The 13,453-nt window shown below is 36.5% G+C and overlaps 1 protein-coding gene across 1 annotated transcript; it reads right to left on the bottom strand.

The window, feature by feature from the left end:
* Positions 1 to 12,806, bottom strand: LOC142981901 (clavesin-1-like). The gene is made up of 7 exons (XM_076128041.1): positions 12,647 to 12,806; positions 7,165 to 7,298; positions 2,342 to 2,495; positions 1,852 to 1,956; positions 1,349 to 1,496; positions 695 to 911; positions 1 to 214 (listed from the first exon to the last, which is right to left on the bottom strand). The coding sequence occupies exons 2-7, from the start codon at positions 7,292 to 7,294 to the stop codon at positions 60 to 62; spliced, it is 909 nt and encodes a 302-aa protein (XP_075984156.1). The 5' UTR covers positions 7,295 to 7,298; positions 12,647 to 12,806; the 3' UTR covers positions 1 to 59.
* Between the last annotated feature and the right edge of the window lie 647 nt (positions 12,807 to 13,453).

The following is a 13,453-nucleotide window of genomic DNA, read 5'->3' on the forward strand; positions in this document are numbered from 1 at the left end:
AACAATTTAAACATATAATATCACCCAATAACACAACACACAGTTTCACTCAGTTATCACTAATCAATATCTAGTTTCTTGAAGGATCCCTCGACGGAGCCGAATATATCAGAGATGGTCTTCGGTTTGCCAGGTCTCAGGGACTCCACCACGCGCTTCTTGTTCTCTTCCACGAAGAAATCTTTAGCGTTCTTTATTTTTTGCATTATTTCAGCTGGAACAGAAGGGAAAGGAATTATTTAGGTCAATTGTTTGCAACATCCATACTGTTTTAGCAGAATGTAAGTTATTTTATTATTTGGCCATATTCACTAAGATTGTAACATCAATCCCATGTTAAGAGGGCAAACTTTTACTAGTTATGTATCCAAACTCCGAACTGCTATCGATGCTATGCCAACAGGAATTAGAAAACCTCAATGGTGTTTGTGAAAGTAGATTGTGATCAACAATCGCATACTCTGCTATTGGATGACAAACAAAAATAGAAGCTGTGATAAGTCCTCCTATTTGGAATTATCCAGCACATTTAATTCTTAAATGGAACTGGATCTTTTGATGCAGCCATGACTATATTATTATCAGTTATAGGGTCCAGTTTTTACTCTTCGAGTACGAAATAGCAACTTTTTTTTGAATCAACAATATTCGCATCTTCGTCTCAAATATTCAAAAAAAAAAATTATAAACCAACCATTAATAGTTTCAAAGTCCTTATAGCTGCCATTAGCTCCTTTAGGCAGTCCGTCCATGGGGAAGTACTTGTCGATGGTCTTGGACCCTATCTGGTGGATGACCAGCATGTCCATCAGCTCCTTCTTGAGGAACGGCCTCAGGATCATCATCAGCGTGTCCATGAAGGAGGGTGCGTTTAGGAAATGCAGGCCTTTGATTTTTACTAACATGGCTTCCTGGAATACAAATAAATAATGACTAAGTAAATGATTTTGTAATAAAAAATCAGAAAGCTTTAGAAATACCTGGAATGTTTAATTGAAGCTTCGTTAAAGTCTTCATTGAATTCTTAATTATTTTGTATAAATTGTTTAAAAAGAAATTGGAAATTGGCTTGATCAGATGGATTGGATGGAAAATATTTTTGCAATAATTTCGTGTATTGACTCGGCTTCTGCAATTAGTACTTATTAAATTTACTTCAAAGATTGGCTTATTTAACAATGGTTTCCAAGTATAAATAAGTATTGCATTTGTGGTTTGTCTATCACTTATAGACTCCTACTACTATCAATTGTCGGCAATCTTTCTTTAAAAAACTGATAGCATTGTCCTGGAGGAATTTTCTATTCGCCATTCGTTAGAAGAACGTATTCACTAAAACGCTACAAACCTGTAAAAAGTACAGGAACTGTTGTACAGACTGCACGTCAAGCCTTCCGATGTGTGACAGCGTGACCTTGTCAAGGTCAATGACGATGATGAACCCTGGCCACGTGCCTTCTTCGTACTGGATCAGGTCTATTATCATCAGGACAGCTCTGGGAAAAGAAAAAAAATCCTTACCGAGGGAGTTTACTAAAGAACGGTACAGAGAAAATGGCAACGGACTTGAGCATTATGATATAAGGTAAAACAATTTCAAGATTTTTGTAGGATGTCTGCTTTGAGAGTCTTTATCTAACGATAAAGACGCCTGTATTACTTATCTATCGTTAATCGTTGTCATTGCAGATAATTCCGATTGTAAAGTTACCTAATCTACTTATCTAAATATTTTTTTATAACAGATTTTTGTCTGCTGTCCTATAGAAATGAAAGAGAGGTAAGATCTTAATTCCACCAAGCTAGTCGAGTGTGACTTTCTTTTGGTCTGAATTCGTGATACTTAATTACCTGATAGCATCTGCAAAGATGAAGTTCTTGGCATCATAATCTATGAGCCGAGCGTATATCACTGTTGATTCATCGTATGCCTTTACTTCTAGGGGTGTCAGCACGCTGAAACATACAGAAGAGAATATAAAAAAGATATTCTTCAATTCATCCCACTGCTAGATAAGGGTTTTCTCTTAGAATTAAGACGGTCTAGGCCTTTAGTCCGCTACACTGACCAAATGCGGGTCTTGTCGTTCCTTCAAAAATCCTTCGTATATCGTGAAATATGGAACGTTACACGTCTGTGTGAGGCATGCAAGGCTTCAAAGTAATGTGTGCCTGCACTGCACAGTTAGTTACATCTAAAAGTCATTGTTAGGGTTCAAACCCTCGATCACTTGCCTAGAAGGTTTAGAGCACCTGGTAATTTCACAATAATCCTCAGATACTACTAGTAAAAATATGCTTTGTGTTTATTTAGCGAAGATTTCCAGTACTATTTACTTACTAATAGCTAAGGGTCTTCAATATCTTGGCATCCACGGCCCTGTCTTTGAAGAAGTTGGTGAACAGCGTCTTGAGCGTGTAGTGCAGGTCTAACACTTGCTTGGAGACCTCCGCGCTTCGGTTGCAGCAGTGGTATGTGAGGATCAGGTCCATGTCTGAAATACATACATAACATAATGTTAGTGTTATTGAAAAATGTTAACGTTTTATTTATGATACTGATTGTGGGTTCCTTCTGGAAGTTCCGATTCCTTTTATTCCTCGATCTTTTGGCCAAGATGATCTGTATGACCTGGCTGTAACATGGGGACCTTTACATTTCTCTTGCATTCATTTTATAGTAATAAGCGTCACGTGTTTCCATACTGCCATTGCCAATTGACACGGATGGTTGATAGAATGCTTTTTATACTCTTTAGCTCTTTTCAAATTTGTTCCCTTTCTCTAAATGGGAACATTTTTTCGAATACCCCTAAAAGAAGAAAAACTTTGACTGATAATCCGGATTTGATTCCTGATAGTGGTGTTAGCTGCTTAGCTATTAATATCTGTTAAGTAACTTTCAGTTGTTCAGGATCTATGAACTCCATAATTCACACATAATAAATATGTAAATCGCCTCGTTATTTATCAGTAAAACGTACAGTTTATGTGTTGTTTTAATGTTCAATCAACAGGTTTTTACGGCGATATTCTCGTCAATTAGACTGTGCTCGTAAAATTATGCATTAATTAAGTGTTAAAATGTATCCACGTGTACGTTTTTTATAAAAATATGGCTTTTTTGCATTTCAAAGAAAGCCTATGCCTTTGTTATGGAAAATATTAGTTTTGAACTTGCATACTTCTTTATTTCAGTTGCGTTTACTGGGTTATGCCACATTAAAGAGTACGCAGTGGTAAATGACTCAATGGTGAAACGTGTGTGTTTTATGAAGAGGGTCTGTTACCATTTATTGTTATCAGACAATCATACTCCGAGGCTACTGCTATTCAGAATGTTTCACTCATAAAGGCAACTTACGGTCAGTGTAGCCTGCGCCGAAACGTCAGGTATTCAAAGGTGAAAAAATAGTTTTTATTCATTATAATATACAACCCGCACTTGCCCAGCGTAGTGGACTCAAGGCGGCCTAACTCCTCTCTCGATTGGGACCCTTGCCCAGCAGTGGGACAGTGACGAGTTAAAAAAAGCTGCATACAATAATGTTATACATTTATTCTTCTCGCCAAGTTACTTGTTTGTTAGGAGATATGCTCGTTTACATTATGTTATACATATGTTATTTATTATATTAGCTGAAATAGTAGTTTATTAAAAATCTTATATCTAATTAAGTTTTAACTAGATTATATAATCCAATTTTTTTTTGATCTCACTTTTCTGCTCACGGCGCACCTCACTTAAAGTGTCCGCATTAATCCCCGTTTTCTATTCTATTATACATACGAGTATATTCAGTATATCATGCACTTATTCCGACCAACAATTAGAAGTGGCATGCACTATCGTCCAGACAAACAATACAGGTACTAAAAAGTAAATTTCCCTATTTTTCTAAGTACCTAATTAAATTATCTCGGAAAATGTTTTCCGTTACAAGTTATCTTTGCATACAAGATCTTAAGTACATTATTATAACGTTTATTCTGTTTTCTATGATTATAACAACAATTTGCAACTAAACGAGTAATATTCAGTCCTTGGATGCAGTCGTAGTAAATACAAGATTCACTGTGATTATACTCTCGTTACACGGCAAGTTATCTAGCCGTGTGATATGAGTTGGTGCCTTCCACGTAAGTGGTTGCAGGTTCGAACCTGAGGCAACACTCCAATGATTTTTCCAAGTTATGTGTATTCGAAATTATTAGGTATCACTTGTTCCATCGGTGAAAGAAAACATCGTTCTTTAGAACAGTTCTTGAAAATATGCAAACTCCCCAACCCGCAATTAGCCTTCATGGTGAACTCAAGACCTAACTCCTCCCTCATTATCGGAGGAGACCCTTGTCCAGCAGTGCAACACTAAGGGGTTTAATCTATTTTCATTTTTTATTATTATTTAGGTAACGCACGTTATACTAGTAAATCTATCTGTTTCCTTGACTGTACCTCCTCAATTTGACGGCAATTATCCAGTCATAAATAGTATATAAACTGTACTCATATAATAATGTTTATTACATGATGATGTATTTTCTATAGTTTTTACTGTGTTGAACTCTTGCCCTATAATTATTTATGACTAATATGATATCCTTGTTTGTTGCCACTCAATCATGCAAAAACGCAAGGAATTTTGAAGTAGTTTGATAGACGGACAGGTTGCAATTGCGAATAAAATTTAATAGATTAATATCTTAGAATAAGTCGCACACTGTCAGTAGAGCTTAAGATGTAACATCATTCAATCATCGTATGGTTAGTGGCCAAGCTATTTATTTTACTTACTGTAACTACACCCAGTAGTTTCGGCTTAGCGTTGTACATTAGTCAGTCACTTTTGTCCGGTTTCTGAGGCAAAAGCGGTTGTTTATCTATTATCTATGTGTACTGCTATAAATTGTTTTTAATATCTTTGTTATTACTACATTTCTGGCAAATAAATGATTATGATTATTCAAACTGTCATGTTTATATAAGCTTAAATGCTAATGAACAGAGAAACTACTGTTAAATGTTCCTCAGAAACCGGGGGTTAGTAGGTAACGAAAGAATTTTATGTATGTTGATTGTGATATCGATAATTATAGTACCTTTGACAAGTCAAGTTCAATACAAGAAGGTCGACAAGTCGCCCAAGTAACCCTATATCAAGGTTTACTGGAAACTAGCATTTCCGGTTTTGTATTATATTATGACACAAATGATAAAATGTTTTGGAAGTTTCATTCAGTTTTTTATTTTTAAATTAATTTATTTTTTAAACTAAACTAAAGACAGAATGACACCAAAATGGTGTATAAGACTATTTTGTAATTTAAACAATTTTCTTCTTTTCAGTAATATTTACTATTGCGATAAGTATCTAATAATCGGCCTACACTGCTACTCTGCGATCAAAAGCGTTATCATAAATGGACTCCTAAAGTGCTAAAACAGGGTAAGCATGCGACCGGAGCCGCGCAAGCCGTGTACGAACGAACAACTAAACGTATTTTAGGTTTTTTAAGTAGGTATTTTTTGAATAATTTCGACATGAGGGCTCAGGCAACACGATGGAATAGAAAATTCTCTTCTCTTAATTTATGATAAAAGTGCATAACAGTACAAAGACTTTGTTCAATAACACATAATCAAGTGACATGCAGCTATTATCCGCCTGCGTCATGGATTCTACCGATCACTTGTAATTGAACAGAGACTTGATAATTGTGAATAATTGTCACTTACGCGCGGTAGCTTTGTGAGATCATTGAGTATCAAAGTTCAGTTAACATAGTTTTATAAATAAGTCTGATTTTAAAGGTATTTTTAGCATTTTACATGTATTATAAATAATCATAACTTTTAAACTCTCGCTTCGCATGTTTAATGTATAATAGTACCTATACGAGAATTAGCGCGAGCACGTATTTCACCTTAAAATGCGACCACGGCAAGTGCAGCCTGCGCCGAAATGTTAGGCGCTGTCTCCACGAGCGAGAGAATCGCGGAGATATTATCGTCGTGCCACGTATTTCTATACACTCTCTATGGAACCGTCTCCACACGGCGATAATATCGCCGCGATACGACGAGTGGCAACGAGCGTGCGAAACGTCAATACATCGTCGCTAGTCGGCCGCGACAGGCAGCGGGTCCGCCGCGCGATCGCGACGAGCGCGCAGCGAGCGCGCTGTCAAATGCAGCGTCATTTATTTTCAATGTTGCCTCTTGTTTCGAGAAGCTTTTTAAACAAGGAAAACGCGGGGATACCGTTACGAGTCGCCGCGGAATCTCTACGATTCCGTTACGACTCGCGACGATACGCGGCGGAATTATCGCTCGTTCGTGGAGATTGTCCGACGATACAAGGGCGGACTCGTCGCGATTCTCTCGCCCGTGGAGATAGCGCCTTAGGCGCTGTCTCCACGAGCGAGAGAATCGCGGCGATATTATCGTCGTGCCACGTATTTCTATACACTCTCTATGGAACCGTCTCCACACGGCGATAATATCGCCGCGATACGACGAGTGGCAACGAGCGTGCGAAACGTCCATACATCGGCGCTAGTCGGCCGCGACAAGCAGCGGGTCCGCCGCGCGATCGCGACGAGCGCGCAGCGAGCGCGCTGTCAAATGCAGCGTCATTTATTTTCAATGTTGCCTCTTGTTTCGATAAGCTTTTTAAACAAGGAAAACGCGGGGATACCGTTACGAGTCATCGCGGAATCTCTGCGATTCCGTTACGACTCGCGACGATACGCGGCGGAATTATCGCTCGCTCGTGGAGATTGTCCGACGATACAAGGGCGGACTCGTCGCAATTCTCTCGCCCGTGGAGACAGCGCCTTAGGCATTTTAAGGTAAATTTCGCCAACCTAATTCGCCAACCTACATTTAACTAGCGTGGTAGAACTGAGGCATAATGCCCTTCTTAACTCCTGCCGAGCGGAAACCCTTGCCCAGCAGTAGAGCGTGTCAAAAGAGATTTGGATAATGCTCTTATGATAATCATGTTCTTCAGTCTCTGCCTACTCCCATAGGAAAAAGGCGTGACATTATGTCTGTATGTAGAATAGTATACTGTAGAAAGACATAAACTACTGTTATCGATAAAAGTAAGTATACACTAGAAAAATTACAAGTTAAAAGTAACGTATGTCAATGAGGTATACCTGTAATATATTCTCTAGGCAGATGTGGCTGTGTCTCCATCCACAGGCGAAGTTTCCTGATGTCTTCTGGCGTGATCCTCGTCTTCTTCTTGTACTCCTCCTCCAGGGGGAACGGCACAGGCCCCGACATGCTCCTGGACAATACAATACATTGACTACTATGACTTTACAATATATATTTTTTTATTTGTCTCATATTATCATTTCAAGTTATTTAAAAGAATATTGTCTTATAAGACAGACATTTAAACTTTAATTATATATATTCGCTTAGCCTTTGTTCCAAACTATGTTGGAGTTGGCTTCCAGTCTCACCGGATGCAGCTGGATACCAGTGTTTTACATGGAGCGACTGCCTATCTGACCTCCACAACCCAGTTACTTGGGTATTAACACGATACCCTTCGGTAAGACTGGTTGTCAGACTTTCAAGCTTCTGACTACTGTTAACGACTGTCAAAGATCTTCGAAAATGACAGCCGGGACCCACAATTTAACGTGCCTTCCGAAACACGGAGGAACTCGATATGTATAAGATGGTCACCCATCCACGGAACAACCTCGGCAAGCGTAGCTTAACCTCAGAGATCGATCCGTGCGGCTGTTGTAAACTAAGCCACGAGCTCCTCATCAATCTCGACATTTAAACTTTAATTATATTACAAAATATAAATTAAAAAAGAGAACTTTATAACTTTACAACTTTAACTTTCAAGGGTGAACCATGTTTGACCTTTTGCCAATTTTACAATACAAAATGTTTTATTTCTAATTATCACTGTTAGACTGTTGTGTTATACTGCCTTTCAAGAGAATTCTAAGTTAAATTGTCTAATGATCATAAGCAAAATTACACAAAAATGTCGGGTATTAAAAAAAAAATGTCTACAGGAATATAAATAGAAATTTTATCTACGTATATAGTACATAATATAAGTATATTTACATAATCCTCTAGTGGATTCGTATGACCTAATATATAAATATGTAGTAAGAAGTAGTAAGAACATAAAAAATCTGGTCTGCCAAAAATCTTTACAAAAAAACTAATTAATTCTTAATTAGGTAAATTCTATACATATTGAAAAACAAGACAATAAAACAAACACTGAAAAAAATATTAACAATAATCCTGAATCTCTTAATTAACATAATTTACTTAAATGCAGTTTTTAACGCGTATTATATATCTGTCAACGATTAAACTAAGGTCAAGCTCATTACAAGTTTAAATTGATTTAACCTTCTCAAGGTTTTTCGACAGAATTGTGTCGATATTTTTGGAAACGTGTCACCTTTTGGACATTTCCGAGTCTTGAAACAAGTAGTAACTGTACGGGTTTGATTCCATGGTCAGAAGTAGGGTTAATATAAGGACAGCTGTTTTGTGAGCCTACTTTCTACTTGTGTTATAAATGAAAAAGTTGGATACGATATAAATAATTATATTTTTATCGATTGATAAATCAAAATCAAAATCAAATTAATTATTCATTTAGGTCAATTATTGACACTTTCGCATTTCAGTATGAGCTAGCGAGAAACTCACGGCCACTCTTTTCAAAAGTTTTACAATGTGGTTGATACAATAATTGATCATGCGAGGAGCTGCCAACAATCAGCGATATAGACTAAACGTCAATAAATTAATTAAAATAAATATGATAAAAAAATGAGATATTTTATTTTAGAAATTCGATCAAATTATATTTAAACTACGGACTTGATAGATACACCCGCTTAATTTATACTTGTCAAGAATCAGTATAAAAATAGTTGATAGATTAATTAGACTGTCATTGTATAACGGGGAAAATCCTATGTAAGTATATACTAAGAGCTGTTATTACGTTACATTCATGGTCAAACTTGTTGCTCTAGGACAGAACCTACTCTTGTTATAACTGCGTATTTAACTTACAATACATTACATAAAATACTAGCTCAATAACTTTGCTAGGTACAATAATATAGTGACAACGGTTGATGCAATTTGATCGAGTAAACAAATAAGGTATTCTAACCCTTAATTTATTTTCAATCACGTTTAAGACCCGTTACATTTTAATATTATGTGTACAAGTCGCTAGAGTTTAAAATTGTTAACAATACTACGTTGATCCATACTTTATTCTTAGTATTTTATGAACGTAAAAGTTTATTATGATAGATGTATGTTTGTAACTCTCACACAAGCACTACCTAATGGATGAAATTAGGCACGCTGCTATGCAAAGTCCCCAACCCGCACTTGATCAGCGTGGTGAACTCGAGGCCTAACCCCTTTCTCATTCCGGGACGAGACCCTTGCCCAGCGATGGGACATTAATGAGTTATATTTATTTATCTTGGATTTAGACATATAGCCCGCGTATCTTTCCACGCGGACGATGTCGCAGGTGGAACTTTGTTCTACCCACGATTTCCTGTCGAATCCCTCTTTGAAACAAATAACAAGTAGGAATTAATATGACTGGCATTTATAATGCGGAAGAACATATTCCCATTTGGAAAAACATCTATAGTCCATTGAAATGTTACATGAATTTTACATTTGTTAGAGGACGCAATTTTATTTTTGGAACATGTAGGGGGGGTCAATAGAAGCTTAACTTGAAGTTTGTGGGGTTGCCACTCTTGTCCCCCGGCCGCCATCTTGGAAAAGGGGGTGGAACCACTTTATTCGCTATATCTCAGAAACTATGCGTCTTGCAATAAAACTGTCAAAGCATAATTTGTAGCAAATTATTTTTCCTACAAATATGTTTTATAACTTTTTGCCCTAAATTAACAATTAAAGAAGTTATAAGCAAAAAAGTGCAATTTTTTTTATAACAATTTTCTTTATTAGTCTATAACTTTTTTTAGCGACCGCCGCGCGGATCGATCTCTGAGGTTAAGCCACGCTTGCCGAGGTTCTTCTGTGGATGGGTGACCATCTTACACATATCGAGTTCCTCTATGTTTCGGAAGGCACGTTAAATTGTGGGTCCTGGCTGTCATTTTCGAAGATCTTTGACAGTCGTTAACAGTAGTCAGAAGCTTGAAACCCTGACAACCAGTCTTAACGAAGGGTATCGTTTTATATCCTAGGTAACTAGGTTGTGGAGGTCAGATAGGCAGTCGCTCCATGTAAAACGCTGGTATTCAGCTGCATCTGGTGAGACTGGAAGCCGACTCCAACATAGTTTGGAAAAAAGGCTTAGCTGATATGTATAAATACAAAAAAATTACCTCAGACCAATCTTGTAGAGTATTTTTCGAGGAAAATTTATCCCTATATTTTTTTTCAACTTCATTAATTAGAAACTCAGTAACAGCGCTACGAAGTAGACCGGTCACGGAAAGAAAATTTTTGTAAAAAAAATCACACATTTTTGCTTATAACTTCTTTAATTGTTAATTTAGGGCAAAAAGTTATGAAACATATTTGTAGAAAAAATAATTTGCTACAAATTATGCTTTGACAGTTTTATTGCAAGGCGCATAGTTTCTGAGATATAGCGAATAAAGTGGTTCCACCCCCTTTTCCAAGATGGCGGCCGGGGGACAAGAGTGGCAACCCCACAAACTTCAAGTTAAGCTTCTATTGACCCCCCCTACATGTTCCAAAAATAAAATTGCGTCCTCTAATAAATGCAATATTCGGCCCTCAAATTGTAACATTTCAATGGACTACTACGCAATCGTTGTGTAAAAAATATAAACAAAAACCTATCGATTCGATATTGCTTTTTGCTAACTTATGAATAAAAAACCGTGCGTGTACCTATTACCAAAAATGTTGCAAAAAGTATTATCTAACTATTTTTATGAGATTTGTTCCAGATTATAACATAACAATAAATATTATACCATAACAAGGAATCGTACTCCATGCGTGAGTGAGCGAGGTCGATGAACTTTGAGTCAAATGATTTTATCTTAAAATTGATGAATTTATTTGTACAGTTATTTGAATTTTTATTTAAATCGTCTTGTTTATTTAATGATGTCATTTAATTTTATTAGTGTGACAGCTAAATCAATTAAAATTCTTTTCTTTTATAATAAAATTTGTTTGAAGACTGCGTCTTTAGTCTGGTTTGATTCCTGGGCCGGGTAACGTGCTACTAGAGCTTTGTGATTTTTTAATCATAGTTGGGAGTAACGTGCCCGGTTTACTAAATTTGCTGACCTCCAATAAAGTAGGACTTACATTGGATATGGCAAAACTAGTGTATATTTTAGGCACCGCGGTCTATACCTTCGGGTAAAACAGACCGCATTAAATTTACAACTAGTCGTCCATCCCGGATTCACCCGAGTTACATCAGATTAACTTTGACAAATTGTACAATTCAACTTTCCTCTATCTATTCGAGAATTGAGAATTGAAAATTGTTTAGAAGATTTTGAGTTAACTGAAAACAAATCGGCAACTCTATTTTCTAACTAACTGATCCGTGCAGCTCCACTCAACAATTTTCGTTACTCCACTCCATACAAACCTTCCCCACGTCTTGTCAGTAATCTATACTGATATTATAAAGCTGAAGAGTTTGTATGTTTGATTGTTTGTTTGAAGGCGCTAATCTCAGGGACTACTGGTCCGATTTCAAAAATTCTTTCAGTGTTAGATAGTCCATTTATTAAGAAAGGTTATAGGCTATATATCATCACGCTACGACCAATAGGAGCAGAGTACCAGTAAAAAATGTTACAAAAACGGGGAAAATTTTGACCCATTCTCTCTTATGTGACGCAAGCGAAGTTGCGCGGGTCAGCTAGTAATAAGTAAATTGGTTGAGCATTTTTTTGGTTTGAGCTTAGCAACACATTTCTTCAAGAGGAAGATATTTAAACAAGTAATTTTCTATTAATATACAGAGTTTGTTTGTGTAGGTACTTAGATGGACGTGTGGTATTTAGATAGCCGTATCAGTACAAAACAAGTTTTTTTTCCTTTTGCTAAGTGCATTAATTTATTCGACCCTGTACTCAAAAGTGAACGTGTTTTATATGAAATATTTTTCTCATGATTTTTATATTATTTGTTGTCTAAGTAAATATATATTTAATGTGTAAATATACTTAGAAAACCTAGTTATTGATTGTATACGGTGTTTTCATATTTAGAACCATATACGACAACTAGCTCTAATTTAAGATTATTTTTAAATATTTACTTATTTAATAACAACTGCCTGACAAAACTATAAAATTAATATCTTAGTAATTAAATGTGTTTCTTAGGAGTTTATGTGAACAACGAATATGGCGAAAACCCGAAATCTGTATTTTAGAAAAAATATTCAATGGCTTATATGGGTACAAGTAAACGGCAATAATATGGCTTAAATTATCAACAATTTAGAAAAATAACAAAAATTTACATGGATAATCCATAATCTAATTTGTCGCTTATCAAAATACTACTACCGAATAATTACAGCAATAATATTTTCAAAAATACTTCTAATATATACATAAATAAACTTACACTGATTCCAAATACACACAGTCACAACACAAAAATAAACAATATATTTATATTTTACTACAATATATTGTATTATATAATATATAGATCACACACGACCGCACTCCAGGTCCTTGCCCACAACACAACGGCGACGCTGCCTTGCGTGCGGCAAGATGAATAAAGAACCGTTCACACTCTACAAAAAGGCTTCGGCTATCAACCACACATTTATGTACGGACAGAATATGAACTGTAGCGCGATTATCTACTGCTGTCAACAACTGTCTAGCTAGAGTAGCTAGTGAGAAGTTTAGTATGAAAATCTGATCAGTGCCTCTAGCGGGCAATGTGGGAATTGTTTTTTCAGTACATTTGGAATGTCAAACTGTTGGTAGTCGAAAGGACCTACCGAATGTGGAGACTCGCGCTACAGTTGCGCGGTTTTCTACCACTATAGACTATTGCCTAATGGGTAGCTAGCTATCGAGAAATTTAGTATGAAAATCTGATCAGTGCCTCTAGGGGACGCTGTAGGAACTGTGTTTGCAGAACATTTGAAATGTCAAACTGATGATACTCGATAGTACAAACTGTAGAGACAAGCGCTACAGTTGCGCGATTTTCTACCACTATAGACTATAGCCTACTGGGTAGCTATCGATATTTTTGTTTGAAAATCTGATAAGCGCCTCTAGCGAGTGCAGTTGGAACTATTTTAGCAGTAGTGTTCAATGTCAAATTGTTGATACTCAATAGTACCGACTGTAGAGAATCTAACTACGGAACGGACAATAATGGAAGGATTTTACAGATTTTGTATTTTGT

The sequence above is a fragment of the Anticarsia gemmatalis genome, chromosome 20 (genome assembly GCF_050436995.1).
Source record: "Anticarsia gemmatalis isolate Benzon Research Colony breed Stoneville strain chromosome 20, ilAntGemm2 primary, whole genome shotgun sequence".
In the NCBI taxonomy this organism is placed as follows: domain Eukaryota; kingdom Metazoa; phylum Arthropoda; class Insecta; order Lepidoptera; family Erebidae; genus Anticarsia; species Anticarsia gemmatalis.

Coding starts and splice junctions, on each gene's coding strand:
- LOC142981901 (XM_076128041.1), bottom strand. CDS start 7,294: ATGTCGGGGCCTGTGCCGTTCCCCCTGGAGGAGGAGTACAAGAAGAAG. Junction 1,497..1,851: donor ATCTTTGCAGATGCTATCAG/GTAATTAAGTAT, acceptor TTCTTTTCCCAG/AGCTGTCCTGATGATAATAG. Junction 912..1,348: donor AGTTCCTGTACTTTTTACAG/GTTTGTAGCGTT, acceptor TTTGTATTCCAG/GAAGCCATGTTAGTAAAAAT.